We start from the raw sequence: 20722 nt of genomic DNA on the forward strand, positions 1-20722 counted from the left end.
ATCGTTGCAGCACAGGCTCATTCTGAAAGCGTAGTCCTGTTAATGTTTCTGGAGACCGCAAGTTATCTAGCTGGTAGTACGTATGGCTGCATTTAGTTTTTTAAGGGAATGCTACTGAGCGGTGACGCTGTTCATTTTGGCGCTTCCCAGCTGAGCTCTTAGCTTCATGTGAAGGGCTGTCCCGCCGCAATCAGTTTGTCCAGTTATTTCATTGTGTACATTGGCGGACTTGAGACGCAAAGAGGAGCTGACAACGACGTTGACCGGGTTCGAGTCCAGGGAAGAGCGGTTCCAGAAATCAGCTGAGACAAAAACAGAATTCGAAAAATAAAGTGAACAAGTTCATAACAGGGTGAGAATGTGGTAAAATCTGAAAACGTGGTAAAAATTAGACGAGGGCTTTTCTTTTTTTGGACGGCTCTTGTAAGCCGTCGGTTGGGTTTAGGGGAAGTAAGTGGGTAGTTTGGGTTTAAGGAAGGAGGAGGGTGGGTCAGTTGATTGGACGGTCGCCCAGTCAGTCATTCAGTTAGTTGACAGCGACCTCTGGTGGTTTTACGTAAGAACAGCGTGGGCGCAAACGGCACTCGCGAGAGACATTTGAGATATGAAAAAGCACACAGCGGCCTCTCGCGGACTTGTGAAAACAAAAACTGCAGAAATACGCACCTCCCGGGCGGTATCTCACGGTCTCCAGAAACGTCCACGGGACTACGTTTTCAGAGAGTCTGGGTTGGGGAATTGGCCATGGTGTATGGGTGTGTGTGTGTGAGTGAGTGTGAATAGGTGTTTCCCAGAACTGGGTTGCAGCTGGAAGGGCATCAGCTGCGTAGAACATATGCTGGAATAGTTGTCGGTTCATTCCACTGTGGCGACCCCTGATGAATAAAGGACAAAGCTGAAGGATTTTTTTTTTCTCCTGTAAGTCAACAGGAGGATTAAAGAGATTAAAACCTTCACAATAACGTGTCCTAGTACTGTATATGTTATTGTGAGTTTTTCAGGATCACCGTGTCTCTTCTTCGGACATTCCAGCCTCTTTCTCTCTTTCTTTCGCTCCGTCTGTATATCCCTCTTTCCCTGAACAGATTCCTCTCTCATCCTGTGCTGTTCTTTCTCCCTCTGGTCTTCCTGTCCTCTCTCTCTCGCAGTTTGTTTAGAGACAGAGATAGCGGGGAAGTATATTTAGTCTGAATAGACCCGACCGTCTGCTGCTCGGAGAGAAACACAGAGAGTGACGGAGCAAGAAAACCACACACACACGCACACACACGCGCACACATACAAGTGAAGTCAGTATTATTAGCCCCCTTGTATATTTTTACCCTAATTTCTTAACAGTGAGATTTCTAATCATAATAGTTTTAATAACTCATCTCTAATAACTGATTTATTTTATCTTTGCCATGATGACTGTAAATAATATTAGACTAGACATTCTTTAAGATTCTAGTGTTCAGCTTAAAGTGACATTTAAAGACTTAACTAGCTTGATAAGGTTAAGATCGGGTAATTAGGCAGGCCATTGTATAACAGTGGTTTGTTCTGTAGACAATCCAAAACTAATATTGCTTAAGGGGGCAAATAATATTGACCTTACAGTGAAGTTTCACAAACTAATTTCAAGAGGAGCAGGTGTTATGATTGATCGCGGCTGGTCTCTCATCTGTAATCATAAGTAAGCCAATCAGATTGTTCCAAACGTACTATAAATAGAATAACATTACTCCCTCATCTTCGTTTTTGGAAGAAACCCGCCATCCACCCCATCTCCACCTTTCCTCCTTTACCAGGGGGAGCTCTCGAGAACTACCTGATCTCGTACCTCCTTACATGCTCATTGACCAGGCGGGAGCCCTAAGCTTAATTATCTCAGAGCTCAGGGTTCTCTTCTGGGACAGCATGCCAAACCTGCAAATAGTATCAAAAAATATCTGTGTCAATCTGTGTTTTTGTAAACACTACTGGTTGGGTTTAGGGAAGTGGGTGGGCGGATCAATCAGTGCTTTGGAAAACACTATTGGTTGGGTTTAGGGAAGTGGGTGGGCGGATCAATCAGTGTTTTGGAAAACACTATTGGTTGGGTTTAGAGAAGGGGTGGGCGGATCAATCAGTGCTTTGGAAAACACTATTGGTTGGGTTTAGGGAAGTGGGTGGGCGGATCAATCAGTGCTTTGGAAAACACTATTGGTTGGGTTTAGGGAAGGGGTGGGCATGTCAGGTGTTAAAAAAATAAAATAAAATAACTGCTTTTATTCTAGCCGAAATAAAACAAATAAGACTTTCTCCAGAAGAACAAATATTATAGGAAATACTGTTAAAAATTCCTGAATCTCTTAAACATAATTTGGGAAATATTTGAAGAAGAAAAACAAATCACTGGAGGGTATTTCTGACTTTTATTGTATATACTCAATTTGAATTCAAAAATGAATAATATTAAAAGATCAAATAAAAAACAAGCTGCATATTGTTTTACAGAGAGGCCTTAAATTAAAAAGAAAAACACTGTAAAACACACTGGGTTCAGCACAGTTTCTTTAACACGAATCAATTAAGTTAACTTAATCATTTTTGCAAATTTAAGTGGATTAAACATAAACCGTTTAAGTTGTCCCCAAAACAAACATAAAGAATTTTGTTATTTCAACTCATTTAAACAAGTAGCGGGGCGACGCAGTGGCGCAGTAGGTAGTGCAGTTGGTAGTAGATGGTCGCTGGTTCGAGCCTCTGCTGGGTCAGTTGGTGTTTCTGTGTGGAGTTTGCATGCTCTCCCTGTGTTCACGTAGGTTTCCTCTGGGTGCTCCGGTTTCCCCCACAGTCCAAACACATGCGCTATAGAAGAGCTGGGTAGGCTAAATTGTCTGTACTGTATGAGTGTGTGTGTGAATGGGTGTGTATGGATGTTTGGGCCTTTATTACTTACTTTACTTACTTTTTTTTCTTGAAGTTTCTAAAATTACCCCAAATATTAGAAAAAATATATATATTTTCGTATTTTCTTGAAGGCTGAACACATTTAGGGTACAATGGTTGTCCTAAGGGTCAGTTTTGACTTACCAGATATAAAAACATTTTTCATGAATTTTTTTTTCAGCTTAGTCCCTTTATTAATCTGGCGTCTTCCACAGTGGAATGAACCGCCAACTTATCCATCATATGTTTTACACAGTGGATGCCCTTCCAGCTGCAACCCCACACTAAGAAACACCCATTCAAATTCATTCACACACTCATACACTACAGCCAGTTTAGTTCATCAGTTCCCCTATAGCGCATGTGTTTGGACTGTGGGGGAACCGGAGCACCCGGAGGAAACCCCCACCAACACGGGGAGAACATGCAAACTCCACACAGAAACACCAACTGACCCAGCCGACACTCAAACCAGCGGAAAAAAAAATACATCCATAAACCCATTTTTACACCACAAAAACTGCTCTCTCTCTCTCACACACACACACACACACACACACACACACACAATTTTGCTTTTGATGTTTTTTCGTGTTGTTTTTGTGAGCTTTGACTGACTTTTTTCTCATGCATATGTCTCTCTCTCTCTGTATGTGTGTGTGTGTGTGTGTGTGTGTGTCTGTCTCTTGCTCTCTCTCTCCACTATTGTCTCCAGCATAATCTCTCAAAGATAACTGTGACAGAATGGGAAAAGACAGGTTTGGAATCTCTCACTCTTTTGTCAGTGTCAGCTGATTCTAAGAGACAGACAGAGAGAGAGATAGACAGAGGGAGATATATATAGAGAGACAGTGTGTGTGAGAGAGAGAGAGAGAGAGAGAGAGAGAGAGAGAGATACAACCCAGGCTCAGTGGAGATATATGTGCCCAGGGTTATATTTTTGAGAACCAACAAATATGGACGCTGGAGTACGTCTGCTTGCAGTTTTTGTTTTGATAATTGCAAATATGCAACCGAGGCTCATTAATTATACGTACCCCTGAATACATTTCTGGAGAGTGCCAAATACGTCCCAGGATCTACGTTTTTCTTTTCTTTTTTCAATCAGTTTTTGTTTTCGGGAATCCACTAGGGGGCGCTGTGTACGCTTTTTCAGATCTTAAATTTCTCTCAGGGGTGGCATTCATGCCTGCTGTTCTCATGTAAATCCACCAGAGGCTGTCGACTGACCAACCTACCAAACTTCTCTCTGCGTCTCAAGTCCACCAATGTACGCGGTGAGCCACTGGGCAAACTGGTAACTATGGAAAAGCCATCCACATGGAGGTGAGCGAAAAAACAAACAGAAGCTGTCAATGACGTCATAACACTGCGTAACTTTCAATTTAAAGCAAATGCAGCCATACGCAGCTCTGGCTACATAATTCACACTCTCCAGAAATGTATATGAGGGTGCGTTTTCACAATGAGACTGTGTTGCAGATTTGTTACTGGGGCGCATTTTCTCATACGTGCCATTTCTTGTTTATCCACCAGAGGGTGCTGTGTAGATTTCTGCGCATATTAACATCCTTCTTGTGTTTGTCAGCTTGTAAGGTGTGATATATCAGCTTGATATGGACTGAACCACACAGACTCTTCTCGAAACCCAACCCATAGTGTTTACAATGAAGAGAAAAGCCGATTTCGTGACCTCACGCAACTTTAATGGAATTTATTTTACCTGGTTTTTGGAAGCATCTTTCGCCAGACTCAAACCTCAGTCTCTTAATCGCAAGTTATGACACCCCTTGCTGTAGCCTGTAGCACTGCTGCCTTTCTATCAGCTGGAACCAGTCTGGCCATTCTCCTCTGAACTCTGGCATCAACAAGGCATTTGCGCCCACAGAATTAGGCCTGTAGCACAGTGACGGAACGTATGTTGACGTCACGTATATGTTAGCGTGAATGCATAGTGAGTGTCCTGTAGTATTTTGATTTCATGAATGATTGTGTGTGCTATGGTTACGGCCATTATGTGTGATTGGTTGTCGCAAGAATTATTTGTATTAGTTATTCAATTACTTCCCAGTGCTGGGTTGCGGCTGGAAGGGCATCCGCTGCGTAAAACATTCATTCATTCATTCATTTTCTTGTCGGCTTAGTCCCTTTATTAATCCGGGGTCGCCACAGCGGAATGAACCGCCAACTTATCCAGTAAGTTTTTACGCAGTGGATGCCCTTCCAGCCTCAACCCATCACTGGGAAACATCCACACACACTACGGACAATTTAGCCTACCCAATTCACCTGTATCGCTTGCTTAGGACTGTGAAGGAAACCGGAGCACCCGGAGGAAACCCACGCGAAGGCAGGAAGAACATGCAAACTCCACACAGAAACGCCAACTGAGCCGAGGTTCGAACCAGCGACCTTCTTGCTGTGAGGCGACAGCACTACCTACTGCGCCACTGCCTCGCCTGCGTAAAACATATGCTGGATAAGTTGTCAGTTCATTCCGCTGTGGTGACCCCTGTATATTTCAGACACAGATGTGGTTTATATATATGACAAAACTGCACTACAGGCTGCAGCGAGGACTATTTGCCCAACTCTGGCATCATCCATAGTAAAGTACCGTGAACTTCCACTTAAAGTTGAAACGTCTTGTTTTCTTAGCTGTTTCAGACACTCAGACAAGTGTTTCTCAAACCAACATTAAAGTGTGCGCCAACTAACTGTACTGTGGGGTTTTTCTTCCACTGCAGACTGACAAAACTCCCCCTGTGTGCGCTTTTACTGTCAGCCAATCAGATTTGAGCTTGCCAGATAATAAAAGTGCTGCATAAGATGAACATCCAGGAGCAGAAAGAAAGACCGGAGGGCAAGAGAAAGCAGATCAGTGACCTTTAAGGATGGACTGATACGCTTGTGTCTGTTCTACATTTAGATATAAAACTCAATTCTTACAGCAAAAACTATTAGTTGTGCTTGAACTGATATACTCTGGGTCATGATTAGTGCGTTGTTTACTGTTTACTGTACGGTGTAACTAGATACAAAGCTTGTTACTGTTATTAAATGACTTTTCCAAGTAAAAGGTACAGTAAGAGGTTATTTTTTGGTCATTTAATAACAGTTACTTATAATGTACATTCCTTAAATACTTTGCTGAAAACGTACCCCTGTATACATTTCTGGAGATCTCGAATTATGTAGCCAGAGGTATGTATGGCTGCTACTGGCAGTATGACGCTGTTCCTCTTCATGCTTAGCTCACTGCTTACCTCCATATGGACGGCTTTTCGCTGTTAGTAGTTTGTCCGGTTGCTCACCGCATACGTCGGCAGACTTGGGGCATGGAGCGAAGTTGACTGCAACGATGGGGTTCAATTCTGGCAAGGGCGGGTCAATCGGTGCTTTTGAAAACACTCGCTTGGGTTTAGGGAGGGGGGTGGGCGGGTGAATCTGTGCTTTTGAAAACTATCGGTTGGGTTTAGGGAAGGGGGTGGGCGGGTCAATCTATGCTTTTGAAAACACTCGGTTGGGTTTAGGGAAGGGGGTGGGCGGGTCAATCTGTGCTTTTGAAAACACTATCGGCTGGGTTTAGGGAAGAGGGTGGACGGGTCAATCTGTGCTTTTGAAAACACTCGGTTGGGTTTAGGGAAGGGGGTGGGCGGGTGAATCTGTGCTTTTGAAAACACTATCGGTTGGGTTTAGGGAAGGGGGTGGGTGGGTCAATCTGTGCTTTTGTAAACACTATCGGTTGGGTTTAGGGAAGGGGGTGGGTGGGTCAATCTGTGCTTTTGTAAACACTATCGGTTGGGTTTAGGGAAGGGGGTGGGTGGGTCAATCTGTGCTTTTGTAAACACTATCGGTTGGGTTTAGGGAGGGGGGTGGGCGGGTGAATCTGTGCTTTTGAAAACACTATCGGTTGGGTTTAGGGAAGGGGGTGGGCGGGTCAATCTATGCTTTTGAAAACACTCGGTTGGGTTTAGGGAAGGGGGTGGGCGGGTCAATCTGTGCTTTTGAAAACACTATCGGTTTGGTTTAGGGAAGGGGGTGGGCGGGGGAATCTGTGCTTTTGTAAACACTATCGGCTGGGTTTAGGGAAGGGGGTGGGCAGGTGAATCTGTGCTTTTGAAAACACTATCGGTTGGGTTTAGGGAAGGGGGTGGGCGGGTCAATCTGTGCTTTTGTAAACACTATCGGCTGGGTTTAGGGAAGAGGGTGGACGGGTCAATTTGTGCTTTTGTAAACACTGTCGGCTGGGTTTAGGGAAGGGGGTGGGTGGGTCAATCTGTGCTTTTGTAAACACTATCGGCTGGATTTAGGGAAGGGGGTGGGTGGGTGAATCTGTGCTTTTGAAAACACTATCGGTTGGGTTTAGGGAAGGGGTTGGGCGGGTCAATCTGTGCTTTTGTAAACACTATCGGCTGGGTTTAGAGGAGTAGGTGGGTGGGTCAATCCGTGCTTTTGAAAACACTGTCGGTTGGCTTTAGAAAAGGGGGTGGGCACATAAATCAGTGCTTTTAAAAACACTGTCGGTTGGGTTAAGGGAAGGGGGTGGGCGTGTCAGTCGGTGCTTTTGAAAACACTATCGGTTGGGTTTATGGAAGGAAGAGAGTGGGTCGGTGGATTAATCAGTCAGTTGACAGCGGCCTCTGGTGTATTTACATGACAACAGCAGGCACGAATGACACTCGAGAGAAATTTGAGATCTGAAAAAGCATACACAGCGCCCCCTGGTGGATTCATGAAAATAAAAACTGCAAAAAAAAAACTCCTGGGATGTATTTGGTGCTCTCCAGAAATGTGTACAGGAGTACATTTTCAGAATGAGCCTGTGTTGTAACTTTGTGTTGACTGTTGACATTTATAAGGCTTTTAGAAGTAATTAAATTACTTATTGAGTAATTAAGTTACTTTTCAGACAAAGTCATTAAAAACATAATTCATATACAATTTGATTGATATAATTAGTAATTAATGACATTTTTAAAGTAACTTCCCCAACCCTGACTGTAGTTTCCCAGCAAGCCAGAGATTTGCAGACTAACAGATCTCCTCCTAAATGGCCAAGAATGGAGTGTGTGTTATATCAGTGTCAGTAAACAGCGGTGATAATGAGTGTTTTGATCATGGCATTAATTGGCTGTAATTAAAAACAAATGGCTGCGTTGTGTTTATGAAGAAGCTCCTCCATCTGCAGCCGAGGGTTCACAAAGAGGACACATACTGCCAACAACACAAGAGGATTTCAGTGTTATGCGTTCATATGTTTACCAAAGCAGCCATTTTGTAGTCTTTTATGGAAATGTTTGTTTCCACCACTGTTATTTTAAGAGTTTCTCCTCCAAAAAAAATGACTAAATGTGACCCTGGAGCACGAAATGTTGCATTGTCTTAAAGTTATTGATTTTTATTTGATGCCAAAAATTATTAGAGTATTAAGTTAAGCTCATGTTATATTCATACATTTCCTATTAATAATATGTCAAGCTCATTTATTGATTAGTATTGTGCATTGCGAGAGCTTTATTTGGACAACTCTGAAGGTAATTTTCTTTTTTTTTTTTTTTGAACTCTCAGATTCCAGATTTTCTTGGCTAAATATCGTCCTTTACTAACAAACAATACAATTGAACGTTTATTTATTCTGCATTTTGAAATAATGGCTGGTTTATGACTGGAAATGTGCAAATGAAACAGGTTGATGTGCAATGTGCAAATAAAAGTACCCTAAACAAAATATTTAACATTTAGCAAATATGCACCCAGCGCCCTCTAGTGGACCTGTCTTCTAGAAGTGCAGCGATACCCAGAGCTATGTATTTTACGTTTCGCATAAAAGTAGATGGTGCCCTCTAGTGGAATTATCATCTAAGACATGCAATGAAACATACCCGGAACAACGTATTTTACATTCAGCAAATACATAGACAGCGCCCTCTAGTGGATTTGTCCTCTAGAAGTGCAACGATACCCAGAGCTAGGTATTTTACATTTCATAAAAATGTAGACGGTGCCCTCTAGTGATATTATCATCATAGACATGCAATGAAATGTTTTCAGAGTAACGTATTTTACAATTTGCAAAAATTTACACAGCAATACACAGAGCGTAGTATTTTATGTTTTGTAAAAATGTAGTCAGCGCCCTCTAGTGGATTTGTCATCTGAAAGGTGTAAAGAAACGTACCCTTAGCAAAGTATTTTACATTTCACAAACATGCAGTCTGAGGCACATATTTCCTTTGAGCCTGGGCTAAATAAACTCATGCTAGTGACATCATTTCTGAATGTCTGGTTTATTTTATCAACTAAGTGGATAAATGGTTTTTAAGTGGGCTTGAGTTATAAATCGCACTCAAAACACCTACTAAAGTGTAATCGATCACCATGACTTCATCAGGGGAAACTTGCTCTACTGTTAATACATTTAATAAGGAATCTAGTCTAATAATAAATCTGCTGGTGTGTGTTTTCAGTAGGTCTGGAGCAACAGTTTTACATTTAGCAAAAATATAGACAGCGCCCTCTAGTGGATTTGTTATCTGAAACATGCAACATTATGTAAACAAACCAACATATTTTATGTTTCACTAAAATGTGAACAGCGCCCTCTAGTGGATTTTTCATCTGAAATGTGCAATAATACATACCCGGAGCAATGTATTTTACATTTAGCAATAATATAAACAGCGCCCTCTAGTGGATTTGTCCTCTAAAAGTGCAACGATACCTAGAGCTACGTATTTTATGTTTTGCATGAATGTAGACAGCCCCCTCCACTGGATTTGTCATTTAAAGCATGCAATGAAATCTACAGTATCTAGACCAACGTATTTTACATTTAACAAACATTTACACTGTGCCCTCTAGTGGCGAGCTTTGCACCCAGAACTATGTATTTTATGTTTTGCAAAAATGTAGACAGCGCCCTCTAGTGAATTTGTCATCCAAAACATGCATTGAAACGTTTAGCAACCAGACCAACGTATTTTATTTAGCAAAAATGTACATGGCGCCCTCTAGTGGATTTGTCCTCTAGAACTGCAACGATACCCAGCGGTAGGTATTTTAAGTTTTGCGAAAATGTAAAAGGCGCCGTCTAGTGGAATTATCATCTAAGACATGCAATGAGTAACATATTTTACATTGAGTAAAAATGCACGCAGCGCCCTCTAGTGGATTCGTCCTTGAAGTGCAAGTTTACCCAGAGCTTCGTATTTTATGTTTTGCAAAAATGTGCTCTCTACTGGATTTGTCATCTGAAACACTCAACAATATGTACCCTGAGCAACGGATTTTACATTTAGCAAAAATATAGGCATCGCCCTCTAGTGGATTTGTCCTCTAGAAGTGCAGTGATACCCAGGGCGAAGTATTTTACATTTAGCAAAAATGTACACAGCGCCCTCTAGTGGATTTGTCATCTGAAATGTGTAATGAAACTCCCTAAGTAACGTATTTCAGATTCGCAAAAATGTACACAGCGCCCTCTAGAAGATTTGTCCTCCAAATGCATAGATACTCAGAGCTACGTATTTTATGTTTCACAAAAATATAGACAGCGCACTCTAGTGGATGTGTCATCTAAAATGTGCAATGAAACACACCTGGCGCAACAAATTTTACGTTTAGCAAATATGCTCACAGCGCCCTCTAATGGATTTGTCCTTCAGAAGTGCAACGATACCAAGAACTACGTATTTTAAATTTAGCAAAAATATCGAGTGCGCCCTCTAATGGATTTGTCCTCTAAAAGTGCAACGATACTCAGAGCTACGTATTTTAAATTTCACAAAAGTGTAGACAGCACCCTCTAGTGGAATTGTCATCAAAAAGATGCAATGAAACAAACCCGGAGCAATGTATTTTACATTTAGCAAAAATATAAACGCCCTCTGGTAGAGTTAGTCTTGAAGTGAAACGATACCCAGAGCTACGCATTTTGTTTTACACACATATAGACAGCGCCCTCTTGTGGATTTGTCATCTAAAACATGCAATGAAACATACTTGAAGCATGTATTTGACATTTCACAATCATGTAGTCTAAGGCCCGTACTTCCATTGAGCCTGGGCTGAATAATCTCATGCTTGTGACATCATCTCTGAATGACTTGAAAACTAATTTTGGATAAATGGTTTTTAAGTGGGCTTGGGTTATAAATCGTGTCCAAAACACCTACTAAAGTGTAATAGATCACCATGACTTCACCGGGGGAAACTGCAGTGCTGTAATAAATCTAATAATAAATCTACTCGGGTAATAAATGTGCTGTTGTCTGTTTTCAGTGGGTCTGGAGCAGCAGTGTGAGTTAACCTGTCGGCCGGTCGGTTACCGTTTCTACGTGCGCCAGGCGGAGAGGGTTCGAGATGGGACACCCTGCGCAAACAACACACCCACTGATGTGTGTGTGGGGGGGCGCTGCCTGGTAAGAACACACACACACACACACACACACACACACACACACACCCACCAAAATCATCAAACCTGATAAATCTGCTCAGCTGCAGTGCAAACATACAACATTCCTTAAGAAAACGTGTGTTTTACTGTGGTTTGAAAATAATTAGAAAATAAATATATAGAAATAAATCATTTAAACTGTACGTCATGTTTTCAGACATGTTTTAATTGGTATGAATGCTATAAGTTAAGCTTACCGTATCGCTTATCACTTATCATAAGCTTATCGTCCATAGAGGTGACCTAGGCGGCAGATTAGTAAGGGCGGTGTCTGCGACACAAACCCCTCCAACCCCACCCGCCAGTCCTTACTTTCATTCACCACACGGTCCCCACTTTTATCCGCGACCCCCCACGGTCTATAATTTGCGAACCATTTTCACTTTCAGGTTGAGGGCGGCGTGATCGTCCTTTGCCTGGTGTGCCAGTGCAGCTTGCTCCGGCCCTGGTCACTGCCATTGAGTTGAAGACAAAATCATGTGTGTGTGTGTTTCAGAGTGAGGGTTGTGACGGTGTGCTGGGCTCGGGGCTGGTCCGGGACCGCTGTGGTGTGTGTGGCGGTGAGGACGGCACCTGTGAACGGGTCAGCGGGAGCTTCATGAACACCAGTGTTCCTCTGGGATACCACAAAATCCTGGACATTCCACCCGGAGCCACGGCTATCAACATCACGGAGAGACGAGCCAGCCCAAACTACCTGGGTATGAACTCTGTGTGCGTGTGTGTGTCTGTGTGTGTGTGTGTGTGAAGTTTCAGCTCTAAATAGCGCACAGAAAATGTTTTATAACTCTCTGAAACAGACCCTTTAATGCTGTGTTCACACCGGCAAGGCAACGTGCGGATAAATCACGCTATTCACGTGTAAATAGACTCGTGAACATTTTGAGTTGACTCACTTCATTCGCACGTCAAAATATGCTTCATTCTCGCGTCAAGTCCGCTTCATTCGCATGTAAAATCCTCTTCATTCGCACGTCAAAATATGCTTCATTCGCATGTAAAATCCTCTTCATTCGCACGTCAAAATATGCTTCATTCTCGCGTCAAGTCCGCTTCATTCGCATGTAAAATCCTCTTCATTCGCACGTCAAAACCGCTTCATTCGCGCATCAAGTTCGCTTCATTTGCACGTCAAAATCCGATTTATTCTCACGTCAAATCTGCTTCATTTGTGCCTCAAGTCCGCCTCATTCGCATGTCAAATCCGCTTCATTCGCACACCAAAATCTGCTTCATTCGCATGTTTGCACATTTATATGCGCTTTGTTTGCACGTCAAGTCCGCTTCATTTACTCGTCAAAATTCGCTTTATTTGTGCATTAAGTCTGCGAAATTTGCACGTCGAGTCCGTTTCATTTGCATGTTAAAATACACTTCATTTGCGCATCAAATCTATTTCATTTGCACAACAAGACTGCTTCATTTGCGCGTCAAAATCTGCTGCATTCGCACATCAAATCTGCTTTACAATAGATGCAGAGTCATGTCATGGCCAGGGCGCGTCATTGGTTAACGCGGCGCGAATGTCCACTGAAGTTCAGATTCAAAATATGCGTTACGTGCGTAAACGCATCGATCGCTCAAAACACTCAATTTGTCCTGCTCAATTCGCGCCACCACCTTCGCGTGTATTGCACCGCAGGATGTCTATTCGCGTCTTTGCATTGATTTAACATGTAAATCCCTCTTGATGCTTCTTCTGCGCCTGGTTTGAACGCAGCATTAGGCTTTGATCCTAATTGTGGTGTTTTGATGACTGTCGCTTTAAATGCAAATTAGATTTTTCAGAAGAGGGCGGAGCTGCAGATGCCTGTGTGTTCAAAAACAAGACTAACCTCCTATGCTAATCAGGAAGAGTTGGGCACTTGTAGGCGGGGCTTCTCCCTCTGATGACACGCACAAAGGGAGAATGTCAATCACTGAGCTAAACCCAACCAATAGTGTTTTCAGAAGCAGACATAAGATGTTTTGTGGTGTTTATTTAGTGTCATGCAAAGAAATGCACGATAATAATCTTTTACTAGTCAATATTGTGTGCTTATAAATATCATTAGTGTGAAAAGGAACTAAAGTCATAGTGGTCATACTGCCCCCTAGTGTCCATTTACCTTCAAACCCCAGTCAAACGTGTGTTAAAGTATTAGCCTGAAGCACATTTCTTCACTGAGTCTGTGTTGGTTGTTTTGGCTGTGGTGAATCACACTGCTAATGTGGTGCTCATCCTAATATTAGCCTGAACAGGACTCAGGAATGCACACAGATTCACGGCTGTTGATCTTATAAGCGCAGCTCTGGAGGATCTCTGGGCTGGATTAGGTAATGCAGGCATGTTTTCCTTTAGTAGTGAACATGTCTGTGTTTGTTTCTGCATTTGGCTGTGTGTTCCGGAGCCCCGGAGGCAGATCGCTGTATTAGACAAAACACTGACAGAGTTACACGACAGATCAGCCTTTTCTGTCTCTCTGACATCCTTTTATTGGCTTTTATTTTACTGTAGTTTGTTCTGTGTGTGTGTGTGTGTGTGTGTGTGTGTGTGCCGTAGTTTTGTTGATCAGAGGTTGTTCCCTCAGAGCTCAGGATGTGTTGTTAATTTTTACGCTGAGGGTTTTTATTTATTTTAATAAATGATTTAAACTAGTGCTGGGCAAAAATATAACCACAATTAATCACATCCAAAATAAAGGATAGTTTTGACATAATATATGTGTGTATTTATACTGATAGATAGATAGATAGATAGATAGATAAATAGATAGATAGATAGATAGATAGATAGATAGATAGATAGATAGATAGATAGATAGATAGATAGATAGATAGATAGATAGATAGATAGATAGATAGATAGATAGATCTATGGATGGATGGATGGATGGATGGATGGATGGATGGATGGATGGATGGATGGATAGATAGATAGATAGATAGATAGATAGATAGATAGATAGATAGATAGATAGATAGATAGATAGATAGATAGATAGATAGATAGATAGATAGATAGATAGATAGATAGATGATAGATCTATGGATGGATGGATGGATGGATGGATGGATGGATGGATGGATAGATAGATAGATAGATAGATAGATAGATAGATAGATAGATAGATAGATAGATAGATAGATAGATAGATAGATAGATAGATAGATAGATAGATAGATAGATAGATAGATAGATAGATAGATGTTAGTAAAATAATACAGTTAATTATCTATTTTTTCCATTTATGTTCATCATGAGGTTAGTCAAATGAACAAATTACTTTAAATAATAATTAAATTATAAATTAAATGAACAAATTAAATCAACTTAATTGTTTCTAATTAAGAAAAATTGTTGCATGGAAATGTTATTAAATTAAGAAAATGTGTTGCATAGTTTGAAATAATTATTGAATTAGGGAAAATTTGCATAATTTTAATTATTTAATTATCACATAATTTTATTATTAAATTAAGGAAAATTGTTGCATAAATTTAATTTTATTATTAAAATAAGAAACACTGTCGTATAAATTAAATTTTATTGTTAAAATAAGAAACATTGTTGCATAAATTTAATTTTATTATTCAAATAAGAAGCAATGTTGCATAATTAAATTGTTATTATTAAAATAAGAAATATTATTGCATAATTTAAATTTTATTATTAAGTAAAATTGTTGCATAATTTAAATTGTATTATTAAATTAAGAAACATTGTTGTGTAAATAAAATTTTATTGTTAAATTTGGAAACATTGTTGCATAAATTAAATTTTATTATTCAAATAAGAAGCAATGTTGCATAAATTTAATTGTATTATTAAATTAAGAAACATTGTCATGTAAATTAAATTTTATTGTTAAATTAGGAAACATTGTTGCATAAATTAAATTTTATTCAAATAAGAAGCAATGTTGCATAATTAAAATGTTATTATTAAAATAGGAAACATTATTGCATAAATTAATTTTTATTATAAAAATAAGAAACATTGTTGCATAAATTAAATTTGATTATAAAAATAAGATTCCCAGAGATGGGTTGCAGCTGGAAGGGCATGCGTTGCTAAAAAAACTTGCTGGATAAGTTGGCGGTTCATTCCGCTGTGGCGACCCTGGATTAAAACGGGACTAAGCTGACAAGAAAATGAATGAATGAATGAATAAAAATAAGAAACATTGGTGTATAAATTAAATTTGATTATAAAAATAAGAAGCAATGTTGCGTGGTTTTAATTGTAGTCTCAGTATTAGTCTAGTTGTCAGTATTGAAGGTCTTTTTCAGTCTCTATGAATGTAAAATACATTTTCTCAGTAATTTGAGTTTCTTAATGTCTCTGCATCATCTTTACCTTTACACTGCTGCTGAGAGAGGGAGAATTCCTGCTCGCATGTGGTGTGTGATTATGTAGGAAACTCATAAAAAGATCATCACAAGATCTGTACTGAGATCTGTAATTACACACAGCGAAAAACAGCCTTCCACAAACAAATGATGACTGTCAGAGGACTCCAAAACATGGTCAAACCAGCTCTGCGTGTTGTGACTGATATCTCATTAGTGTGTGTGTGTGTGTGTGTGTGTGTGTGTGTGTGTGTGTGTGTGTGTGCAGCTCTGCGCAGTGGGACAGGTCAGTCAGTGGTGAACGGCCGCTGGGCTGTGGATCCTCCAGGAGAGTATCAGGCAGGAGGAGCCGCTTTCCTCTACACCCGACCCAAAGCGGAGCCTCAGGAGCCGGGAGAGGACAGAGGAGAGACCCTCACTGCTGCTGGACCCACTACTGCACTGCTGCAGCTATACGTGAGCATGCACACACACACATATAGAGATATATCCCGGCTGGGCCAGTTGGTGTTTCTGTGTGGAGTTTGCATGTTCTCCCCGTGTTGGCGTGGGTTTCCTCTGGGTGCTCTGGTTTCCCCCACAGTCCAAACACATGCGCTATAGGGGAACTGATCAACTACATTGACCATAGTGTATAAGTGTGTGTGTGTGAATGAGTGTGTATGGGTGTTTCCCAGTACTGGGTGGAAAGGGAAGGGTCAGAATCTTTAAGTCCCATTGGAATAATGATCTTTCAGCTTTAGGTTGATTTAGCAGTGAAGGTAAAGACTGTGCGAGTGTGTTGTGTGTGAAATATGGCTGACACTGACTGGAATGCGGTCGTGGAGTGAGACGTTTCCATATGCTGGAGTTTATTAACCTGTTTTTTTCCCCTTTCTCTCGCTGTAGATTATTTTCCACAGGCAGAATCCAGGCATCGACTATGAATATTACATCCCAGTGGATAAACGCAGAGACGGAGAGACAGAAGTGCTCAGAGAGAGAGAGAGAGGGAGATCGGCACTCAGAGAGACCAGTGAGTTTAACTACACTCCAGAAAAGTCAGACTACACTCCAAATTATTTACACTCACCGGCCACTTTATTAGGTACACGTAGTAGTGGGTTTTGCCTATAGAACTGCCTTAATCTTTGGTGACAGATTCAACAAGACACTGGAAATATTCCTCATGTTGACATGATAGCATCACACAGTTGCTGCAGATTTGTACATCCATGATGCCGATCTCCCGTTCCACCACATCCCAAAGCTGCTCTATTGGATTGAGCTCTGGTGGCTGTGGAGGCCATTTGAGTACAGTGAACTCATCGTCATGTTCACCAGTCTGAGATGATTGAGCTTTATGACATGCTGCGTTATCCTGCTGGAAGTAGCCATCAGAAGATGGAGACACTGTGCTCATAAAGGGATGGACATGGTCAGCAGCAATACTCAGGTAGGCTGTGGCGTTGATGCTCAATTGGTACTAATGGACCCAAAGAAAATCTCCCCCACACCATTACACCACCACCACCAGCCTGAACCGCTGATACAAGGCAGGATGATCCATGCTTTCATGTTGTTGAGGCCAAATTGTGAGCCGAGCATCTGAATGTGTGAGCAGAAATGGAGACTCATCAGAGCAGCAACGTTTCTCCAATCTTCTATTGTCCAGTTTTGGTGAGTCTGTGTGAATTGTAGCCTCAGTTTCCTGTTCTTAGCTGACAGGAGCGGCACCCGGTTTGCTCTTCTGCTGCTGTAGCCCATCCGCCTCAAGGTTGGACGTGTTGTGTGTTCAGAGATGCTCTTCTGCAGAGCTCGGTTGTAACGAGTGCTTATTTGAGTTACTGTTGCTGGAACCAGTCTGGCCATTCTCCTCTGACCTCTGGCCTCATCAACAAGGCATTTGCGCCCACAGAACTGCCGCTCACTGGATGTTTCCTCTTTGTCGGAGCATTCTCTGTAAACCCTAGAGATGGTTGTGCGTGAAAATCCCAGTAGATCAGCAGTTTCTGAAATACTCAGAGCAGCCCGTCTTGTACAAACAATCATGCCACGTTCAAAGTTACTTAAATCCCCTTTCTTCCCTATTCTGATGCACAGTTTGAACTGCAGTAGATCGTCTTGACCATGTCTGCATGCCGAAATGCATTGAGCTGCTGCCATGTGATTGGCTGATTAGAAATTTGCGTTAACGAGCAGTTGGACAGGTGTACCTAATAAAGTGGCCGGTGAGTGTTCGCTGCTTGTATTTAAAATGAGCTGAAACAAAACAATTCTGCATTTTTTGGAACATAAAAGTTCTTTGTTTTATGTTTAATCTACTTATTAAATGAGTTACGTTAACTTAATGGATTTGTGTTTGGATAACATGAAGGAATTGTGTGCAACCCTGCACTTTTTACACTGTATCTCTCTCTCTCTCTCTGTCTCCTGTATTTTTCTCTCCTCATGATCTTCTCTCTCTCTCTGCCTCTAAATTTATAGTGTTTATATGTGTGTGTGCCGTGCAGATATATTTCACTTGAGCAGTCTTCTCTTATTTCTCCCTCACTGAACGGCCACCACTGAAACCTTTTAAGGCCATTACAGGAGAATAGTGTGTGTGTGTGTGTGTGTGTGTGTGTGTGTGTGTGTGTGTGTGTGTGTGTGTGTGTGTGTGTGTGTGTGTGTGTGTGTGTGTGTGTGTGTGTGTGTGTGTGTGTGTGTGTGTGTGTGTTTCTGAGAATGGGGTCACAGTGAAAGTGTGTGACAAAAGTATGAATCAGCCTGGTCTCTGTGCCAGGCCTGCTAAAAACTATTTTTTCGGGGAGAATCTTGGGAACAGAGCAGCTCAATCAGCTTTAACCAGCTAATACCAGCAGCACAACACCACATGCCGGTTTAAGCTGGTTGTTCATCAGGGAATTAAAACCTAGTGAACTTTTACCCGCTGTCTAATTTAACAGTTCTCGCTTCTCTGTTAAAAACAAACGAAGATGTTTTGAAGCATCTTTCTTTGTTTGTAACAGAAGAGAGAAACTCAAACAGGATGAGTAAATAATGACAGAATTATTCACCCTCCTGTGTGTGTTTTTTCTTTTGCTAATATCTCTCAATTTTAACAGAGCAATGAATTGTTCACAGTATATCCTGTAATATGTATCTTCTAGAGAAAGTCTTATTTGTTTTATTTTTAGCTACAATAAAAGCAGTTTTTAATCATATAAAACCCATTTTAAGGTCAATATGTATGGAAGCCCGGTCTCGCCACTGAATAAAAATAAATAAATTAATAAATATTTTTAAAATAAATATATAAAGTCGGAACTCTGCGTTATAAAGCCTGAATTCCAAATTATTAAAGCTAGAATTTGGAGTTATTAAGTAAGAATTCCGAGTATAAAGTAACTATTCGGAGTTAAAAAGTCAGATTTCTGAGTTTAAAGTTACGATTCCGAGTTATGAAGTCAGAATTCCACGTATAAAGTAAGAATTCCAAGTATAAAGTCAGAAATCCGAGTATAAAGTCAGAATTCCGGTTTATAAAGTCCGAATTCCAAGTATAAAGTAGCCATTCCGAGTGAAAAAGTGACAATTATGAGTTTAAAGTTGCAACTCTGTATAAAGTCAGAATTCCGAGTTATGAAGCCAGAATTTTTAGTCATAAAGTCAGATTTCTGAGTTTAAAGTCGCAATTCCGAGTTATAAAGTCAGAATTCAGAGTATAAAGTTGCAATTCCGAGTTATAAAGTGAGAATTCTGAGTTTAAAGTTACGATTCCGAGTTATGAAGTCAGAACTCCGAGTATAAAGTTGCAATTCCGAGTTATAAAGTCAGAATTACGAGTTATAAAGTCAGAATTCTGAGTATAAAGTTGCAATTCCCATTTTTAAACAATTCCGTGTATAAAGTCAGAATTCCAAGTATAAAGTTGCAATTCCAAGTTTTAAAGTTAGAATTCCGAGTATTAAGTCAGAATTCCGAGTATAAAGTCAGAATTCCGAGTTATAAAGTCAGAATTCCGAGTTATAAAGTCAGAATTCTGAGTTATAAAGTCAGAACTCCGAGTTATAAAGTCAGAACTCCGAGTTATAAAGTCAGAATTCTGACTTATAAAGTCAGAACTCCGAGTTATAAAGTCAGAATTCCGAGTATAAAGTTGCAATTCCAAGTTTTAAAGTTAGAATTCCGAGTATTAAGTCCGAATTCCGAGTATAAAGTCAGAACTCCGAGTTATAAAATCAGAATTCCGAGTATAAAGTCAGAATTCTGAGTTATAAAGTCAGAACTCCGAGTTATAAAGTCAGAATTCTGAGTTATAAAGTCAGAACTCCGAGTTATAAAGTCAGAATTCTGAGTTATAAAGTCAGAACTCCGAGTTATAAAATCAGAATTCCGAGTATAAAGTCAGAATTCTGAGTTATAAAGTCAGAATTCTGAGTTATAAAGTCAGAACTCCGAGTTATAAAGTCAGAATTCTGAGTTATAAAGTCAGAACTCCGAGTTATAAAGTCAGAATTCAGAGTATAAAGTTGCAATTCTGAGTTATAGAGTCAGAACTCCGAGTTATAAAGTCAGAATTCCGAGTATAAAGTTGCAATTCTGAGTTATAAAGTCAGAATTCTGAGTTTAAAGTCAGAATTCCGAGTTATAAAGTCAATGTTCCGAGTATAAAGTCAGAATTCCGAGTATAAAGTTGCGATTTCAAGTTTTAAAGTTAGAATTTTGAGTATAAAGTCAGAATTCTGACTTATAACGGTGTTTCCTGTAATGGCGGCTGACCATTAATGCAGTGTTAAAGCCTCTTCAGGTTCTCTGCTTGTGATCTGGTATAGATTCGCTATCCAGTTTTCCCAGTAAAGGGCAGCAGGACACAGTATTTGGTGGAAACCTTTACTGAACTGAAATATATATGGATACAGCCCTTTTAGTTTTAGCCCTTTATAATGTCTGTGTATGATACATATGCCTGCAGCTCCCAAGTACCACATGAGGGAAACAAGTTCTTAAAACTATTATGATTGGAAACATGCTGAAAAAGATCTCTCTATTAAG

General features: G+C 40.6%; 1 protein-coding gene across 2 annotated transcripts in view; it reads left to right on the forward strand.

The window, feature by feature from the left end:
- adamtsl4 (ADAMTS-like 4) overlaps positions 1-20722 on the forward strand; it is a 76745-nt gene that overhangs the window by 41818 nt on the left and 14205 nt on the right. For both annotated transcript variants that reach the window (XR_012391880.1, XM_021466792.3), the window contains exons 6-9: positions 11197-11336; positions 11871-12075; positions 15975-16162; positions 16595-16721. Coding sequence is in view for 1 of the 2 variants with exons in the window: in XM_021466792.3 (XP_021322467.2) it covers positions 11197-11336; positions 11871-12075; positions 15975-16162; positions 16595-16721 (660 nt within the window). In the remaining variant the exon portion in view is untranslated. The remainder of the gene's footprint in view (positions 1-11196; positions 11337-11870; positions 12076-15974; positions 16163-16594; positions 16722-20722) is intronic.

Source organism: Danio rerio, chromosome 16 (assembly GCF_049306965.1).
Source record: "Danio rerio strain Tuebingen ecotype United States chromosome 16, GRCz12tu, whole genome shotgun sequence".
NCBI classification, from domain to species: Eukaryota; Metazoa; Chordata; class Actinopteri; order Cypriniformes; family Danionidae; genus Danio; species Danio rerio.